General features: G+C 41.6%; 1 protein-coding gene across 2 annotated transcripts in view; it reads left to right on the top strand.

Moving 5' to 3' along the window:
• Positions 1 to 2,156: 2,156 nt before the first annotated feature.
• Positions 2,157 to 20,509, top strand: part of AKAP17A (A-kinase anchoring protein 17A) — a 42,522-nt gene continuing 24,169 nt past the window's right edge. The window contains exons 1-4 of one of the 2 annotated variants that reach the window (XM_033949593.1): positions 2,157 to 2,419; positions 9,954 to 10,075; positions 12,686 to 13,461; positions 16,066 to 16,214. In XM_033949593.1, coding sequence (XP_033805484.1) covers positions 12,700 to 13,461; positions 16,066 to 16,214 — 911 coding nt within the window. In that variant the 5' untranslated portion in view covers positions 2,157 to 2,419; positions 9,954 to 10,075; positions 12,686 to 12,699. The remainder of the gene's footprint in view (positions 2,420 to 9,953; positions 10,076 to 12,685; positions 13,462 to 16,065; positions 16,215 to 20,509) is intronic. The other variant, XM_033949592.1, reaches the window with a different exon arrangement.

The raw sequence follows: 20,509 nt of genomic DNA, 5'->3' as shown, positions 1-20,509 counted from the left end.
GGGTTTCTGTTTCCTATGTGTAAGACTTTACATTTCTCTACATTGAACTTCATCTGCCATCTCGTCGCCCACTCCCCTAGTTTGTTCAGGTCCCTTTGTAAATCTTCGCAGTCCTCTTTAGTCCTAGCCCCATTAAATATCTTGGTGTCATCTGCAAATTTTATTACTTCGCTCTTTGTCCCTGTTTCTAGATCGTTTATAAATACATTGATTAACAGTGGTCCAAGCACCGACCCCTGTGAAACACCACTTGTGACCCTCCTCCAGTCCGAGTAGTGGCCCTTCACTCCTACCCTCTGTTTCCTGCCCACCAACCAATTCCTGATCCATCTATGTACGTCTCCTTCCACCCCATGGTTCTTGATTTTTCAGGTGTAATGGAGGAACAACCACCAACGGCAGAAACACAAGATATTACCCTTAAAGATTTGTGGTTAGGTATTTCTAGAGTTGAAGGGTTTCTCAGGTCAACGATGAAACAAACTGTGGATTTTTCACAAGCTGTTTCTCATAAATTAGTGAATGTGGATAACAATTTGAGTTGTTTGGATAGACGTTTAAATATGACGGAAGCATAGTGTAATACTCTTCAAGCTGTCTCAGTATCTACTGTTAAAGATTCTACTTTGATACATTCCAAAATGGAATTAATGGAAAATATGTATAGAGCGAGGAATCTCCGCTTGGTCAATTTCCCAGTAACCCATTTATTATCATCTGAAATTTTATTAAGGAAATATCTTAAAGAAGTACTGGGATTGCCCAATGCGGAGAATTTCCCAATTAATAATTTCTATTATGTTCCTCGAAAAAGAATAGAATAGAATCTGTCCAGGAGGTTGACCATTTGGTCACAACCGAAATTAATTTGACTGAATTCTTAGAGGATAGCCAGGATGTGATTCAAAGTCGGTCAACTCTGGTGATAACATGCATGAGTGAGATAGATAAGATGTTAATAATGAAACTTTATTTCAAAAATAGATTAACAAAATTCTGTGGAGACTTGGTTAGAATTTTTCCTGATGTCTCTAGAGCTACTCAACTAAGGAGGAAAGAGTTTTTGAGATTAACAGTTAAGAGTTTTGGCTCTAGAGGCATCTTTTTACCTAAAATTTCCATGTAAATGTCATGTACAAGACATTGAATATGTTTTTTGGGATCCCATTCAACTACAACAATTCTTAATTACTCGAGAACAGAAATGAATTAATTTTTTCTTTTAAGTTTCAGAGCTGAGTCTATGAGGAAATAAGAATCCCTTTAAAGTAAGGAAAGGTTTCAGACTCACGTGAGTGAGTCGAGAAGTACTTTCTTTATCTTTTCTTATAAATTTTGTTTTTGTGAAAATGTATTATGTCTCCTCATTTATGTGGGCTTTAAAAGGAATTGTGTAGGATTGAATAATGTATTGCTTATGAGATCACCTTTTTTTCCTTTGTATTACTGGATATTGTAAATATTCAAATTTATTTATTTATTTTTTTTAAAAAGCACTCAGGAAAAGGATCTAGGTGTCATGGTTGAGGATATGTTGAAACCCTCAACTCAGTATGCAGCAGCGGCTAAGAAATCAAATAGAATGTTAGGAATTAACGGGAAAGGGATGGAAAACAAAGATGAGAATGTTATAATACCTACCTGATCACTATTAACTGTAAACTGCTTAGATATATATGCAATACAAATCTACAAATCTCATTTTCTAATTAGACTTGCTTTTAAATATTACGTTTTGGTGTGTTTTTTTAAAGCAAGAATTAAATACCTGCTACATTAGCCTGTGTTTTATTTAGTGGCATGGAACAAAGTGTTCGAGACATTTTCTGATAATTCCCAACATTTTATTTGATTGCTTTTTTAAGGGGAGGGGCACTTTTGTTAAAGTGACCAAAAGAAGACCGAAGCATATGCAGGGGGGAAGAATGACAAGAAAATAGAAACAGGAGCTATAGGGTTGAGACAAAAAACATCATTGTCAAGCGAAAGCAATCACCACAATGCCCTGTGAAAGGCGCTGCAGAAAGAAGTTGGCGGCGATTCACCGCGAGGCTTGGAACGCATAGAGAGCCATTACAGCGCTAGAATGAGGCTTGGAAAACAACCTGAAATAGACTATTGGAGCACCAGAATGAGGCTTGGCGTTAAAAAAAAAAAAAAGTCTGAACAGCCGATCGAATTGGGCACACGGAACCGGAAGTGGCGGCCGTTGTTCTAGGAGCTGTGACCTTTCCGTTTTGGTGCGCATGCGTTCCTCTTTCTCCCCCGGTAGTCGTGGGAGCCGAATGAGGAATCGGAGAGCGAGGGCAGGGGGCCGCCGTGGTTGCCTGTCAACGGCAGCGAGGTGAAAAAGAAGAGCCTAATTCGGAGGGGAAACCGCTCACTTGCCAACGCTGGTTTGGCGGACGCAGTCTCGAAGGTACCTGTGAAGTGCCATGTCTATTCAGCAGCTTTTTTGGTACAGCGCAAGGGAGAGAGGCAGAAAAGTTGGGCCAGGGCCTGGTTAGCTCAACCCCACTTGCGAAGCGTATTCCTCTTTATATGCGAGATAATAAGCCACAATTTTAAGCCAAATTACAAAATGGTAATGAATCTCATAGTGCACAGAAAAATAGAAAAAATAAAAATAAAACAGTTATGTTCCGGGTCTATTTTTGTTATGGGATAATGGGAATATTGGAAGAGGGTTGTTAATCCGTAACAGTAGGGAAAGAGATATTTAGTACATCGGAGTAATTGAAGACATGACAAATTTGCATCCCAGCTGTTACCCTCATGAACTGCTTGGGCTGGGATCAGTAGAGATGTAAAAGGCAATATCAGAGATGAGAAGGCTATGGAAGTTAGAAAAAGGTAGAAAAAAATGCAAAAATAATTTAAAAATAAGTAGTTGTGGCCTTGTAAGTGGTCTTTCAGAAAAGAATGCCTTTAGGATGTTATACCTTGACCTACGGTAGGCTCAAAGGGAAGTGGAGACTGATCTAAAGTTGAGGCACGAAAGAAAACCTCTTCCAGAACTGATCGTACGAATTTCAAAATCACTAAGATAAGGTTGCATTCGTAAAAATTTAAGGACATTTTAGCTTAGCACCATCGTTTTTCTTTGTTGGGTCATCCAAGTAACCAAGTCACTGATCCAGATTTTGGAAATATTTCTGGTGGTCAGAAGTAGAGAATGACACAGTGGATGTTACCTGCGGCTAGCCGTGAGTAGCCGCGGGTAACCTGCCAAAATGGTGGAGGGGGGAAAGGTGCTCACCGCAGGTGCGGGGACAAGGCCATCCACCGCCCCATGAAGCGGTGAATAGGCTTGTCCCCGCAGTTAAGGGAGGGAACATGCATGGCCCTCTCCCTCCTTCCTACGAATCTATCTCCCTCCCTCCCTCTTACCTTTGCGGCACGTTTTAAGGTTTCAGAATACTGGTTGAAAGCCGCCGGAGCATACGTGCATCGCATGCGTGTGTGGGCAGAAGCTTCTCCTCTGACGCAACGTCCGCCCACACACGCACACGATGCACATAGGCTCTGGCGGCTTTCATCAAGTACTCTGAAATCTTAAAATGCGCCGAGAAAGTAAGGGGGAGGGAGATGCTTGGACTGCGTGAGGGGTGCTGAAGGGCAGTGAAGTGGCGAGAGTGAAGGATGGATGCTACAGGGACGGGGCGTTGAAGGGGACGGTGGTCTGGTGACGGGGTAGTGACGGGGACAGATTATTTTCCCTGTGTCATTCTTTAGTCAGAAGGGCTACACTGCCATTGTGCCTTACCTGGTAACTGTGATGCTTGTGCTGAGAACTAAAAGGTATTCTAGCACTTAAGCATAATCATCAGACCAAACTAGCTTGCCATTGCCTCATTCTTTTAGGGTCCAGTTTACTAAGCTGCAGTGGGGGTTTAACATGGTTTTTTAATGTATGTTAAAATGTATAGCAAAAACTGACTCTGCATGATAAATCGTGTGAAACATTGTACTTGGAATTTCTATGCAGCAGTAAGGGAAAATTATGTCCTACTTGTTAATTTTCTTTCCTCTAGTCACAGCAGATGAATCTAGAGACTAGTGGTTGGTAGATGTAATCCCACTAGTCTCTGGATTCATTTGCTGGTGATGACAAGGAAGTTGATATTATCACATGTCACGTAACACAGAAGCAGTTAACTACATCTTTTATTTGTTGTGTTAATTTGGCTGTTTCTCCCCATATGCTAGAAATACTTTCATCTCCATATTTTACTATGAACAGTGCCAGATTTAGACTTGCTGAGGCCCCTTGTTAATAAGTAACACCATGTCATAAACCCTAAACACAATACATATGAAAGTAACTTCACCTCTTGAACATTTACATGTTTGATAAAAGCCACATAACATTTTCAGAGCCCCCCTCAAAAAAAAAGGTTGAACTTTTGTGAGATCATAAGCTGTAGCTTATTTAGCTTATAGGTAAATCTGGCACTAACCATGAAGATTTTGCTTCTGTTTGGTAAATTTTGCCTTTAACATGCAATTATGGTAGAACATTACTGTAGGGTTAGTGAATAGGTGACCTGTTATCCTCTGGGTGGCCATATGTAAAGACCCAGCATAAATTGCAGCTAGATAGAAGCCATGAACATTTTTATATGTTGACGTACAAAGAATGTCCATATATGTATTTTATAAACTATGTGCTTTGTCCAAACTCTGCCCTATAGGTAGGTTATATAAAAGTCTAAACTTTCTAATAACCATTTGTACTTTTATGCGAGTAACCTCGGGATAATTTTATGAAAGTCCTTTTAGTTCAAATCATTTTTATTGATGATAAAGAAAACCCCACCAAACCCAAAATACAATACATAAACTAGAGGTGAAGAACCAGGTACATCGAGACACAACATCTAGAACAGCATAAAAAGTATTTCCATACAGTAAGTACATCTCTCATGCCCCCCAACCCCAAATAGCAAAGGAGCGAAGCTGTATTTTTATACTCTCCAACATCCAGAGAACAAATACCAACCTGCCCCCCAAAAGCAGTGGAGAACCACCGCCCCTACCCAAATTCCAAAACTCCCCAACCCCCCCAAACATTCATACACCCCCAACAACCACACCTCACCATCCATACCATATCCACATACAGACAACGAAAGTCCTTTTAATGCATAAAATAGTTTTATAAAATTTATCCTGTTGTGCAGTTAATGTGAGAGAAATACTGGTCCTTGCCACAGCCTCAAAGCCTCTTATATGTGGGTAAAGATGGAGAGAAAAATGTGAACGAATGCCCATGTGTAGATGAGAAGTCGGTAGAATAAGTGCTGGATATTAGATGTGAGGTTTTACAAAATATTATAGACAGATTTGTGATAGGGGAGAGAATTACTCCATTTTTAATTCAACTACATTGGTTGACAATTGAAGTTCATATTTTATTTTTTGATCATAACTTTATGGACTGGTCCTTTTCCTCCTACTGTAGTCTCTAGGATGGATGAGCAACCATTGCGAGAGGTCTAGTTTCCTCTCAGAATCGGGAGTATTTTGAGGCAGGTTTAACACAGAGTGGAGAAAATCTTCTTCCCAAAACTGATATATGAAGATGCAGTCATAAATCATAGAAACATGATGGTAGATAAAGGCCAAATGGCCCATCCAGTGTGCCCATTCGCAGTAACCATTATCGCTTCCTCTATCTCCACCACTTCATCTAGGAGACTGTTCCATGCATCTACCACCCTTTCTGTAAAAAAGTATTTCCTTAGATTACTCCTGAGCCTATTACCCCTTAATTTCATCCTATGCCCTCTTATTCTAGAGCTTCCTTTCAAATGAAAGAGACTTGTCTCACGCTCATTTATTCCACATAGGTATTTAAACATCTCATACCTCCCCTCTTCCGCCTTTCCTCCAAAGTATACATATTGAGATCTTTAAGTCTGTCCCCATACGCCTTATGACAAAGACCATGCACCATTTTAGTAGCCTTCCTCTGGCGGACTCCATCCTTTTTATATCTTTTTGAAGGTGTGTTCTCCAGAATTGTATACAATATTCTAAATGCGGTCTCAGCAAAGTCTTATACAAGGGCATCAATACCTCCTTTTTCCTACTGGCCATACCTCTCCCTATGCCTCCTAGCAACCTTCTAGCTTTCGCTGTCACCTTTTCAACCTGTTTGGCCACCTTGCTGTTGAATCAAGAAGCTTCTCAGCTGTAGGACTGTGTTCAAGTCCTGGGGTTAATGGCAGCACCAAAGATCAGTTTTTGTGGGCTTAAGCTCCATATGAGACCCTTTCAATCTTCTCTGCTTAGTTGATGGTCTCCACACCTGTAGAATTTCAACTTTCATTTGTGTTATATGTCTCAAACAAGAATCATCATGACATGGGGGCCACAAGTGTGCAGTCTGCTTCGAGGAGAGAGTCTTCAGTTTCCCAATGCAACAGATGCAAGTCTTGTTTGGCGAGCTCATTGCAATGACTACGTGGCACAGGGCACATGGTCTTGAACAGACATTTTGAGTACATGCCTAATCAGTAATCAGGTTTCAGGAGTCCTTTGATGAATATGCATGATCTAGCTCTTGAAAATCTGACTGGCTAGTGTGCTTTAAGTCCCCTTCTGTAGGATCCTTTAGGTAATGGACTTATTGAAGAGACTGGGAGGCTATAGTGCAGTGGTCTCAAACTCAAACCCTTAGTGGGGCCACATTTTGGATTTGTAGGTACTTGGAGGGCCGCAGAAAAATGGTTGTCTTATTAAAGAAATGAGAACTTTGCATGAGGTAAAACTCTTTATAGTTTATAAATCTTTCCTTTAACAGTTAAAGGAAAGATTTATAAACTATAAAGAGTTTTATCTTATGCAAAATTGTCATTAACTATTTTTTCTGCGGCCCTCCAAGTACCCTATTTTTTCTGCAGCCCTCACGTTTAAAGTTTAATATCTTTCCTTTCTCAAAACTGACACATTTCAATCACTATATTGAAAATAAAATCATTTTCCATACCTTTGTTGACTGGTGACTTTATTTTTCTGTGCTTTTAACTATGTTTCCAGGGCCTTCTTGTCCTTTGACTGTTTTTCTCTCCGTCTTACCTTCCCTTCTATCTCTCTCTTCTTCCGTCCCTATTTCCATGGTCTGACATCTCTTTCTTTCCTTTCTCTCTCTCCCTCCCTCCTTCCTTCCTTCCCCCTGGTCTGGTCTCCTGCCCTCCCCCAACTTTTTATTTCTTTCACCCTGCCCCCTTCTTTTTTTCTCTCTCTCTCTCCATGCCCCCTTTCTATATATGTCTGTCTTTCTCTCTCTCTCCGTGCCCCCTTTCTTTCTTTTATTCTTTCTCCATGCCCGCCCTTTCTTTCTGTCTTTCTCTCTCCATGCCCCTTTCTGTCTGTGTCCCGTCTCTTCTTTCTTTCTGTCTCCCTGCCCTCCCCCAAGCCACCACCATTGGGGAACAGGCTGACACCGCCGCAATCGGGGAACAGGCCAGCGCCGAGGTTTTAGCTCTCCCTGCTTATCTTCCCCAGTGCGGGGCCGACCAATTCTCGCCAACTGACGTCAATTCTAACATCAGAGAGGAAGTTCCGGGCCAGCCAGGCAGCGATTGGCTGGCCCAGAACTTTCTCCCCGACGTTAGAATTGACGTCGGGTGGCGAGAATTGGTCGGCTCCGAGCTGGGGAAGATAAGCAGGGAGAGCTAAGACTTCGGCGCTGGCCTGTTCCCCGATTTCGGTGGCTGGGGGGAGGGCAGTGAGACTGGAAGGGAAGCAGATTGGAGACCCCTGCTTTAGGCGAGCCGTGAGCCATTTGCCGACATTCCCTCCAGAGAGACTTCTGCAAGTCCAATTACAGCAGTCGCGGTCTGTACACGATTGTCTCTCCATAATCGGAAAATTTGTGGAGAGGACAGATCACGGGCTGCAAAATAGTCCCTGGGGAGCCGCTTGCGGCCCATGGACCGCGTGTTTGAGACCGCTGCTATAGTGTAACTTCCAGACAGAAACCTTTGGGTTTAATTACTCATATTGAGGCATTCCTGGAAGAAACTAACAATAGGGCCACTGTTGTGGAGTGCAGTAGTTGCCTAATGGTGTGTGCAGTGTGGCCTGAGGAACTGGGTACGATTCCCACTGCAGCTCCTTGTGACTCTGGCCAAGTCACTTAACCTTTCATTGCCCCAGGTACAAAATACAGTAAAACCTTGGTTTGCGAGCATAATTGTCCCAGAAGCATGCTTGTAATCCAAAGCACTCATATATCAAAGCAAATTTCCCCATAGGAAATAATGGAAACACAGACGATTTGTTCTAGAACCCAAAATACGTACTTGTATTGCAAGACCTCGCTCATTTAGAACAGTCACTACACTCCTGCAGCATCAGAGAGAGAACCATCAGCTCAGTTGTGATGATGTGACGCATGTATACAGTATGTACTCGTATTGCAAGACTTTGCTTGATTAGAAGTCATAGTAAATGATGGCAGATAAGGACCTGAACGGTCCATCTAGTCTGCCCATAAGTTATACTTATTAAAAAATACATGATTAGATTAACTTGTCTCTTCTTTGATATTTCTGGGCCGTAGACTGTAAAGTCACCACACTTATGCAGTGTCAGAGAGAGAAGAACCATTGGCTCAGTTGTGATGTATGTATACTGTATGCACTTGTATTGTAAGACATTGCTTGTATATCAAGTTAAAATTTAATCAAATGTTTTGCTTGTCTTGCAAAACACTTGCAAACCAAGTTATTTGCAATCCAAGGTTTTACTGTACATACCTGTATATACCATGTGAACTGCTTTGTTTGTAACCACAGAAAGGTGGCATATCAAATCCCATCCCCTTTCTGGGTTTCTGCCAGCTGCTTGTGACCTGGAGTGGTCACAGAAACAGGAAATTGATCTGAACATTTAATCTGTAATCCGTTTTGAGCTCTTTGAGGCGAACGGGATAGAAAATGAATTACCGTAAATAAATAAATAAACTCAGTATGGGCGTTCTTATGTTCTTTTGTTACTGTGTATGACAGAGGTAGAATCTTAGGACTTTTTTAAATATTTTCCTTCAGAGCTCTTTTAGTGCATGGTTTGTATGCTCAGATTTAAAAATGACTTCAGGTGCCTGAGCACATCTCGCAATAAGCATATACTGGCACTTGCCACAGTATAGTGAAAACCCCTAAGTCCTCCTTCCGTGTTCCTTATTTCCCAAAAAGATAGCGATTGTAATGCTTATTAAGTAAAACATGTCGAGTATATAATGAAGGTAAGTAAGGCTGCAGGAAGATAAAAAATTTTAATCGTGATTAATCATGCTGTGCATTAGCAATTAATTGTGATAAATATGTAAGATTTTTTTTTAAAAGAAATACCCACAAAAAATTCCTGAAATCAAGCTAAATCTTCAGTCCTAGTATAAACGGATAATGAAACTGGTTTTACAATTCAAATTTGTGAATTATGCAATCGTAAAGGGAGGCAGAGGGTATTAAGGGGGCAGGGCCAGTGGAAGAGTGTCTGAAAGTGTAGATTGGTAGTTGAATGTCATGCTGATTGAAAATGGCATGATGAATTTCCATAGAAATTAATATACTGTATATGGATGTAGAAAACCATAATGAAAGCAATATGACAATTATGAATGTACAGTACATCTTAAGTGTATAAAGCTGACTTTTTGGCATATACTAACTTTAATAATACCAGGTGTGAGGGTAATGTACCCCCCAAAAATAGGACCTCAAAGGGTCCACTGAGTCTAAAGCACATTAGAAGAGCTTCAATCCAATAAAAAGCTTATATAGCTGACAGGCAGTGTCAGATTTCTTCAGGTCAACTCATATGTAAATTTTAGTATAGTAGAATCTCAGCTAACCGGCATTCAATCAACTGGCAAAAAAAATTGTCTCCTAAGACAAAGTCCAAAGTGTTGCTCCTGACCCAATAACTTCTCCTCTCTCCAGCTCCTGAAGCATCGTGGCAGTCACCAGTCTCTCTCCCCAAGGCAGCGGAACCAGTCCTGACAACCCCCCTCCCTCTCTCACCTGAAGATGTAGTGGCAGCTGGTGAGCAGAGGAAGGCGCTGGTAAGCAGGCAGCTTCTGGCCAGCCATGGCAGGGCCTTTCTTCTGCCCCAGACAGTGAAGCTCAATGGCTCCAGATTGGGAGAGTTCGGAGCTAAAAAAATATCTAAAAATCTAAAGAAATTAGCCATACTTCAGCACATACAAATATTTGGCTGGAGTCTTGAGTTTTTCAAGTTTTTCTATCCCTGCAGAACATATTTTTATAATTTTTCTTTCCTAGATGCTTAGCAAAGATGTCATATTTTTCTTATTTGAATTTTCCAGGGTGATATTCCTTCTTTGCCTTACTCGTTGGAGATTTCAGGCATATCTACTCCTTTGTATATTCTTATTAAAAAAATGTTGAACAAATGGGTTAGTTTTTCTTCTGGATATCCTGCTGAATATTAGTGTTTTTCCCCCAGTCTGTTATGGTAGACCAGACATTGAGATCTTGAGTTGATAATGCTTTGTTTATGTTTATTAAAAACTTTATATACCGCATGACAGCCAAAAAGGATCCAAGCAGTGTACAGTATATATTTCACATTCATTAAGAAAAGAACTCCATTCAAAAATAGAAAAGGAAAGAATAAAAGCAAAATATTTTTTTAATTCATAAAATTCTATAACAATCAAAATATCAATAGTAAACCACAACTAATACATATAAACTGAAAATTTTCTTAAAAAATCAATCACTACATAGATACAGGTTACAGTCCCAAGCTCATTTCTTCAATTTGAAAAAGCCAATTGAAAAAAATGTGCTTTTAAATGTCTTTTAAAATGTATATATGATTCTTTTTTCTCATTCTATGGGCAAATTATTCCATAGCTGTGGAACTAGATTAAAAAAAAACCCACACTCTCTAGTTGAAGCAAAATGTGCCTTTGAGATATGGGGAGCAACTACCCTATTGTCATTCAAAGATCGTTAATAAACGCCTTAGGACATAAAATAACACCAAATTATAAAGATATGAAGATATCGAACCCACCCTAAAAATTCTGGGAGTCACACTTGACAAAAACTTATCCTTAGAAAACCACACTGACCTCATGGTCAGGAAAAGCTTCTCCGTACTCTGGAAGCTACGCACCATAAAAAAATACTTCGACGACACTTCATTCCGCCTACTTGTACAATCTTCCATCCTCAGCATTCTTGACTACTGCAACATCATTTACCTTAATGCCACGAAGAAAACTACCAGGAGACTAAAAATAATCCAAAATACCACTGTGCGTCTCATCTTCGGCCTAAAGAAATGGGAACACGTCACCCCCCTTTTACCACCAACTTCACTGGCTGCCATTTGAATCTAGAATTATTTTTAAATTCGCTTGCTTCTGCTACAAATCGGTAAATGGTTCTTCTCCAAGTTACATCAATCCTCATTTTAACCGGTACTACACAAACAAGAAATCCCGTAGAATTCAGCTGTTTGCCTTCCCCTCGCTAAAACTTTGTCACCTCAAAAGATTCCTAGACAAAACCTTCGCCTTCCAAGCAGCCAAGCTGAACTCATGGCTTGCCCAAATGATTCTCGAGGCCCCCACTTACCTTGGCTTCAGAAAATCACTTAAAACTTACCTTTTTAGCGAACATGACCCCTAAGGAACCCCCAATCTTCAATACTCTTTGCCCTCCCAATTTGCCCCTTGCTCTTACCCTCCTCCACGATAGCTGCTCCTTTCTCGACCCCCCCCCAATCTCCCTCCCTCCTCTATCAAGTTCGGTTAAAATTGTCATATAGCTGATAAATTGCTGTAAATCTGCTGTCAACGCGGATCCTAATCTAACTGATGTAAACCGCCTAGAACTCGCTGGGTATGGCGGTATATAAGAATAAAATTATTATTATAATTGAAATATTGCTCTATGTGCCAGCATCAAGATCTTAAATTTGATCCTAAATTCCATTGGTAACCAATGGAATTTTAAATACAAAGGTGTCACATGATCACGAATATATGCATGGCCTAACAATCGAATCGCAGCATTTTGCACTGTTTGTAAGCGCTCTACCTACATATACTAAGGCCCTCTTTTACAAAAGCGCGCTGCGCAGATTTAGTGATCACTAAATCAATGCGTGCGGAAACCGCTAACGTGTCCATAGGATAACATGCACGCATTAGCATTTAGCGCGTGTTTAGCACACACTAATATTTAGCGTGTGCTAAAAAGCTTAGCACACCTTTGTAAAAGAGGGGGTAAATTACCATAATCTAACTTGGATAATATAAAAGCACAAATTAACGTATGCAGTGCTTTCTCATCCCAAAAAATCTTGAATGGCTCTAAGCTGTCTTAGTGCCGCAAAACCTTTAGCAGCCACGGATGAAACCTGTTCCTCAAAATTCAGATGACAATCGAGTATAATCCCCAAATACCTGAAACTATTTACTAGTTTTATACTATAGTTATTTAAAGACAGAATTAATTGCGGTGGTGCCTTATCTCCTGGGATATAGTATGCTATTGTCTTGGACATATTTAGAACCAATTTATGTAGATGTGTATGGCTTTTTACATGTTTACTTTGGATAGACAGAAATGAGGCACTTTTTTCTGAAATTCTATAGATTGTATGTTTTATATAATTTTACTTTTTCATTTTTAAGGTGCCACTTTGGATATGGCAGCAGCTACAATAGTTCATGATACATCAGAAGCTATGGAACTCTGCCCATCATACAGTTTATACCTAAAACCCATTACAAAAATGACTATTAGTGTTGCACTTCCACAGCTAAAGCAACCAGGGAAGTCCATCTCTAACTGGGAAGTGATGGAAAGATTGAAAAGTATGGTACAGAATCATCAGTTTTCTACCCTAAGAATTTCCAAGAGCACTATGGACTTCATCCGCTTTGAAGGAGAAGTGGAAAACAAGAGCTTGGTTAAAGCTTTCTTAACTGCTCTCGATGGAAAAACAATAAAGCTCAGTGGTTTCTCGGACATCTTAAAAGTCCGAGCCGCCGAGTATAAAATAGATTTCCCTACTCGGCATGACTGGGATTCCTTTTTTCGTGATGCAAAAGACATGAATGAGTCACTGCCAGGAGAAAGGCCAGACACCATTTATTTAGAAGGGCTACCCTGCAAATGGTTTGCTGCAAAGGATTCGGGTTCAGAAAAACCAAGTGAAGAAGTCCTTATCAAAGTTTTTAACACCTTTGGGGAAATACGGAACGTGGACATACCGATGTTGGACCCGTATAGGGAAGAAATGACTGGCAGAAACTTTCACACGTTTAGTTTTGGTGGTCATTTGAACTTTGAGGCTTATGTTCAGTACACTGAATATGTAGGATTTATGAAGGCTATGAATGCCTTACGAGGGATGAAGCTGATGTATAAAGGAGAAGATGGAAAAGCAATGGCTTGCAATATAAAGGTAAGGAATGGATGCTTTATCATGAATTATGGATAAAGCATTAGTATCTATAGCATTTTTATCTTTTAATAGATGTAGACTTTTCAAGCAATCAGTGATGTACTGTGTGTTTAATCTTTTCTGTTCTTACACCTCTTGCCTTTTGTAAGCCTTTTTATGGTTTTCCAGCGGGACTATGGATTTAGAGCTGGAAGCAATTTTGGGTGGTGTCAACAAAAATATAAATTTATTATTTTATACTTTATTTACATCTTTGTCCTGAATCTAAAGTACTAATGAATATAACCTATATTTACCAGTACTTTAGAACCAGAACAAAAAATGTAAAGCCTAATATCGGTAGTAGTTGGAATCAAAGTTGGACAGGAAAAATAAAAGAGTTGAGTGGAAGGTTTGGTGTACTGACCCCCACAGCCCTGTTTCTGAACATCCTAGGTAGATGTTTGGCCTTTGGTTCAGCTTGCCTTGCTTTGACCTAACTTTCATAGGCTGGGTGTTTGTACAGTGGGCCACACTAGTCTTACTGGGTGTTTAGATTATTGGATTCTTATGCTTGGGAAATGTAGGTAGTGGAGCTTAATATAGGAAGGAACAGCATAATGGGTTTGGAGGTTGAGTACAGGGGGGAGGAGAACATCACATTTTTGTGAAAAGCCTAGTTTTCAGGTGCTTACGGAATAGTTGGAAGGAGCCCTGATTCTGTAGTGGGGCAATAAGATTAAATTTGCTGATGACACCAAACTCTGCAGCAGGGTTAGAACCACGGAAGACTGCGAAGACCTACAAAGGGACCTAATGAGGCTGGAAGAGTGGGCAAAAAAGTGGCAAATGAGTTTTAACATAGAGAAATGCAAGGTCATGCATGTAGGGAAAAAGAACCCGATGTTCAGCTATAAAATGGGGGGATCATTGCTAGGGGTGAGCAACCTTGAAAGAGACCTGGGGGTGATGGTGGACACAACATTGAAAGCATCGGCACAGTGTGCGATAGCCTCAAAGGAAGCGAACAGAATGTTGGGTATCATTAAAAAGGGTATCACAACCAGGACGAAGGAAGTTATCATACCGCTGTATCGTGCAATGGTGCGCCCGCACCTGGAGTACTGTGTCCAGTACTGGTCGCCATACCTCAGGAAGAACGTGGCGATGCTTGAGGGGGTCCAGAGAAGAGCGACTAAACTGATAAAAGGTATGGAAAACTTTTCATACGCTGACAGATTAAAAATGCTGGGGCTGTTCTCCCTAGAGAAGAGGAGACTTAGAGGAGACATGATAGAAACCTTCAAAATCCTGAAGGGCATAGAGAAGGTAGACAGGGACAGATTCTTCAGACTATGGGGAACCACAAGTACTAGGGGTCACTCGGAGAAATTGAAAAGGGACAGGTTTAGAACAAATGCTAGGAAGTTCTTTTTTACCCAGAGGGTGGTGGACACATGGAATGCGCTTCCGGAGGTTGTGATAGGCCAGAGCACAGTGCAGGGGTTCAAGGAAGGTTTAGATAGGTTCCTAAAGGATAAGGGGATTGAGGGGTACAGATAGAAGCAGAGGTAGGTTATAGAAATGTCAGGAACTTCACAGGTCATAGACCTGATGGGCTGCCGCGGGAGCGGACCGCTGGGCGCGATGGACCTCTGGTCTGACCCAGTAGAGGCAACTTCTTATGTTCTTATTATTCCAAAGCCCTGTGATTCTGAAGAAGAGGGATTTTCCCACAGAGAGGATACCTTTTAGTGAGGGGAAGGATAGTTTAAGTTTTTGGGTGGGCCTGGTGGTGTCAGGACTCTAGGAGTTCCAAGATAGTGGGATTAGGGGAGGGAGGATGCCGTGTAGGATCTTAAAAGCTAGGTAGGCGCATTTAAAATGAATCCTGGAAATTACTGGGAGCCAGTGGAGTTTGGACAGAAGTGGGGAAACATGATCAAATTTGCGTTTTGCGAAGATCAATTTGGCCGCAGTAGCATAACCTACTAGCGATTTTTTTTTTTTTTTTTTCCCCTTCTTGCTTCAGAATTCGCCTTGACTAAACACCTCCCCATGCTGACAATTCTTTCTGGGCTTTGTGACTTGCTTTGCTAGAGTCAGAATTTTTTTGATTTTGTTTTCACTTATCCCTTTTGTTTCTCTTTTTTTGTACAGTTTACATCAATATTGTAATCTACTGTAGGTCTTTATGTTCCCTTCATTTTCCTTCCCCTCTCTTTGAGTCTTGTGTATATTTTTTTCCCTTCCAAACACTTACCCCCTCTTCTATTAAACTGCACTAGCAGTTTTTAGCGCAGAGAGCCGTGCTGAATGGCCCACACTGCTCCCGATGCTCATAGCGCAGCTCCCCGTGCTAGAAACTGCTAGCGCAGTTTAATAGAAGAGGCCCTTAGTATTAAGTAAACTGCTTAGACTTTTTAAGGGGTGGTTTTTCAAATAAAAGTAAAAATATGGAGGCATCTAAGCAAGCTTGGAGAATCTCTTGGAAACCAGATTGGGTAAATGATTCTTTAGGCTTGAGACCCACTGCTTTAGAATGCAATCCACCCCAAAGTATTACAAGTCAAAATACGAATTAGTTTATGGGTTACCTCTGTTTCTTTGATTTGTCACATAAAGGTTTCTTTTGACTCTACAAAACACCTGAGTGATGCTTCAATTAAGAAACGTCAGCTGGAAAGACAGAAACTTCAAGAGCTTGAACAAAAAAGAGAAGAACAAAAACGGAAGGAGAGAGAAGCGGAGCAAAGGCAAAAAGAGGAAGAAAGGTAAATCATAAAGTACTCTAGGGCAGGAATTCTCGAGCCATGTCTGGTTTTCAGGATATCTGCGATGAGTTATTCATACGGGGCCAGATTCAGTAATGGTGTCCAAAATTAGGCATTGTTAAGATCTGTGCAGAGTATCTCTTATAGAATACTGGCTTATGGGCTTCTCGTGCTTTAACTTTGGCCATGAGCACTTGGCACCTGCTAAAATCTGATGTAAAAGTTTATTATTAATAACTTGCCTTTAACATGGCAGATTATAGTATTACACACACAATAAATTACAATATTACACACACAATAAATATACAAACAACAATTACACATAATAAATTACAGTATTATACACAATAAATTACAATATTACACACAATAAATATACAAACAACAATATTACACACAATAAATTACAGTATTGCACACACAATAAATTACAATATTACACACAAATAAACAAACAACAATATTACACATAATAAATTACAGTATTACACATACAATAAATTACAATATTGCACACACAATGAATATACAAACAACAGATATAAAACATTATAATAAAAACATCATTGACCATATTTCTTCATACAAAACAAAATGATGCTTGGTATTAACAAAACAAACAATAGCAGTTAAATGTACAAGTACAAGTACTTTATAACACTGTTCTCAATTTCTAGGAGCACCCTGACCCTCCCATGGCCATACTCCCTTTTGAGCTGCCCACTATGAAATTTAAACAAGTATGTTACAAAATAGGGCCTAGGGAGAGCAGTGCTTAACTCCTAATTATTGCCAATTAAATGCTTGTTGACACCAGTAATTGTTAGTGCTTAGATTGAGTAGTTTATGCACCGATCTGGGAGACTTGAGTATGAAGTGCTGCCTGATTCAGGGAAAAAAAATTTTGATTCGATTCAGCCTATTGAATCGAGTTTTCAATCCGATTTTACTGCCCAAGTGGGTGTGTTTTTTCAAACATCCTGGTGGGTTTATTTTACACATCTCCCTCATTATTCGCGGGGGATAGGGGCAGAGCCAGACCACAAATAGGAAAATACCACGAATATCCGGCTCTGACCCACCCCTGCCTCCCCCCGGCATCTCAGCCTTACCTGGTGGTCTAATGGGCTTTCGGGGCAGGAGCGATCTTCCTACGCTCCTGCCACGTTTAGATCACCAATAGGAAATGGCTGTAGGGAGTTCCCGTTGTAGTCTCAAGAGACTACGGGAACTCAAGACAGCCATTTCCTGTGAGCGATCTGCACGGGGCAGGAGCGTAGGAAGATCGCTCCTGCCCCGAAAGCCCGCTAGACCAGTGTTTTTCAACCGCTGTTCCGCGGCACACTAGTGTGCCGCGAGATGTTGCCTGGTGTGCCGCAGGGCCGCCGGGCCCGGAGCTGACAGGGGGCCCGAGGCAGGGGCGCCAGTAGCTCGCCAAGGCAAAGTGAGTCGATCACCCAGGACTCACTTTGTCTTGGCGATCTAATCTATCGAGCCGATAAGTCTTCTTCTCCCCGACGTCAATTCTGCAGGCAGAGAGGAAGTTCGGGCCAGCCAATCGCTGCCTGGCTGGGCGGAACTTCCTCTCCAATTGCAGAATTGACGTCAGGGAGAGCATGCGTCGGAGTCGGCTTTGGGGCCTGTTATCCATTGGTGGGTCCTGTTCCCCGATGGCAGCGGCAGTGGCAGTGGCTTGGGGAACGGCAGGGAGAAAGAAAGAAAGGGGGCAGGCAGGGAAACAGAAGGAAAGAAGAGAAACAGAAAAAAGAAAGAAAGAAAGAAAGGTCAGGGAGAGAGGAAGAAAAAGTTGGGGGAGGGAATGAGGTGTGGAGGAGAGAAAGCATACAGGCTGATAGAAGGGAAGAAAGATTGGATGCACAGTCAGAAGAAGAAAGTGCAACCAGAAATCACCAGACAAGGTAGGAAAAATGATTTTATTTTAAATTTAGCAAAGTGGAGGCAGTATTATCACAGTTTTCAAAGGAATTTGCCCAAATAACTTAATAGTTAACTGGGTAAATTCCCAGAGATGAAAACTTCCCTTCACTTACTATGCACAGTTCTGAATTTATATCTGCTGTCTATATTTTACAATATGGTCACCTTTTACTAAACCGCAATAGTGGTTTTTAGCGCAGGGAGCCTATGAGTGTCAAGAGCAGCGCTGGACATTCAGCGCAGCTCCCTGCGCTAAAAACTGCTATTGTGGTTTAATAAAAAGGATGGAGGGTATATTTGTCTATTTTTGTATGCTATAAAAACCAAATACAGAGAGAGACTGAGAGCTGTTGACGAAGAGCTACGTGTGTGTCTTTCTTCGATTCCAGCCAGAATATCAGCTTTGTGTTCAGCCAAACAGGCTCAGGTTTCGCACTGAATAAAGTATTTTATAATTTTTCACTATTCTGTTTACTTAATATTTCATAATAAAGTAATTATAAAATACTTTCTTTGTGTTTATTTGATTCCTATTCAAGAGAATTACTTTATATATAATCAATATAGGCAGAGAGTTAAATTTTTTAACATTTTCTAATGGTGGTGTGCCTCGTGATTTTTTTCATGAAACAAGTGTGCCTTTGCCCAAAAAAGGTTGAAAAACACTGCGCTAGACCACCAGGTAAGGCCGGGATGCCGGGGGGGAAGGCAAAAATATGGGTTTTTCCCCCCCTCCCCCCAAAAAAATCACGAGTGGAGACACCGCGAATGGGGAGGGGGATGTGTATAGCCTCTTCACCCCCTTTGTCCTCTCCTACCCACACTAGTGCTGTGGTGTAAACAAAATAAAAAAAGACTTTTCCTCTCTTTCTTAAATCCTTCTTTCTCCATCTTCCATCTCTGTCATCCCCTTCCGTTTCCCTTCCCTCCCCCGAAAGTCTCCATGCAGCTGCAGCGATGTACCCCGCCATCCCCAGATCCACCATCTCTCCTTTTCTCAACTACCCTTTCATCCTTCCCCAGTGTAAGATTTCTTCTTCCCTCCTTTCTGCCTCCCCATCCATCTCGCCCTCTCCATGAGTCCAATACTTTCTGCCTCCTGCACGCTTTTTCTCTCTGTCCTTGCCTTTTCCCTCGAGTGGCAACCCTCCTTCCCACCCTCCAACCCAACACACTCTCTCCCCATGCACCATCTCATCCTCCCCTCCAGTGTGTAGCACCTTTCTTTTTCCATCCCTTTCTGTCAGGCCCAGCAATACCTCTTCTCCCTTCCTTTTACCTCCCCCCTGTCCAGCAATGCCCCTTCTCCTTTCCCTCCCTCTGTGTACTTCTAGACCAGGGCTCTCCTCCCCCGAAGGCCTGGCCTGCCCCCTTTCTTTGCAGGTCCTCCGGCTTCCCCCGGGCCTCCCACACTTACTGCAGCCTGCAGAGAAGATCTCCGGTGATCTATGCGATCCTTGTAGGCTGCCACAGTCCTCAGAAGCACGTTCCCTCTGACACAATCCTGCGCCTGACGTCAGAGGAGGGTCGGGACCACGTCAGAGGGAACGTGCGTCTGAGGACTATGGCAGCCTACAAGGATCGTGTAGAGCACTGGCAATCCTCTCTGCAGGCTGTGGTAAGAGTGGGATGCCAGGGGGGGAGCCAGAGGATGCAGGAAAGAGCGCCAAAGCATGGAACAAGGTAGAACCAGCATTTTTGCAGCTCTTCCCAACTGACCCTCCCCCCTCACCCTCTAAAGCAGAAGCGGCAGGCCAGCAAGAAGCAGCGCTGCCGCTTCTGCTTTAGGAAGGTACGGGGAGGAGGGTCAGTCACCAAATCATTAAACCAAATTCATTAAATCAAATTGATTCACTTGAAGAAGTGAATCGATTTGAATCGGAAATCGGGCAGCACTAGTATGCAGTGCCTCCGTAGCCTATAAATGATCAATTATTGGTGTTAACAAGCACTTAATTGGCAATAATCTCTCTCATGCAAGTTCGTTGAGGATATCCTGAAAATCAGGCTGGGTAGGAGGTTCTTTGTTCATACTGTATATGTTTTCTATAAACACATACTGACAGATGCATCAGAAAAGCTAAGCAGTCAGGGTTAACAACTCCCTTCACACAAAGGGCTAGACTGAGCTGCCTCTTTAATGAATGGAAAGCCAATATGCAGTACTCCCCGAGGATATAATCAGTACTCGAGGGCATGAAAGGACAGCTGCACCAAAAAACAAACAGCATATAACTGAAGATTATATCCCAGAAAGAGATGATCTTTTAACACTTATGTAATGGGGAAAGAGAATTTTTTAGGAGCTGTGCTTTTATTTACCTTACTATAATTCATCTTAAATTTACTACTAA

The sequence above is a fragment of the Geotrypetes seraphini genome, chromosome 6 (genome assembly GCF_902459505.1).
Source record: "Geotrypetes seraphini chromosome 6, aGeoSer1.1, whole genome shotgun sequence".
NCBI lineage: Eukaryota > Metazoa > Chordata > Amphibia > Gymnophiona > Dermophiidae > Geotrypetes > Geotrypetes seraphini.
Note: the sequence above shows the minus strand (reverse complement) of the source record. Positions and strands in the feature narration are given on the sequence as shown.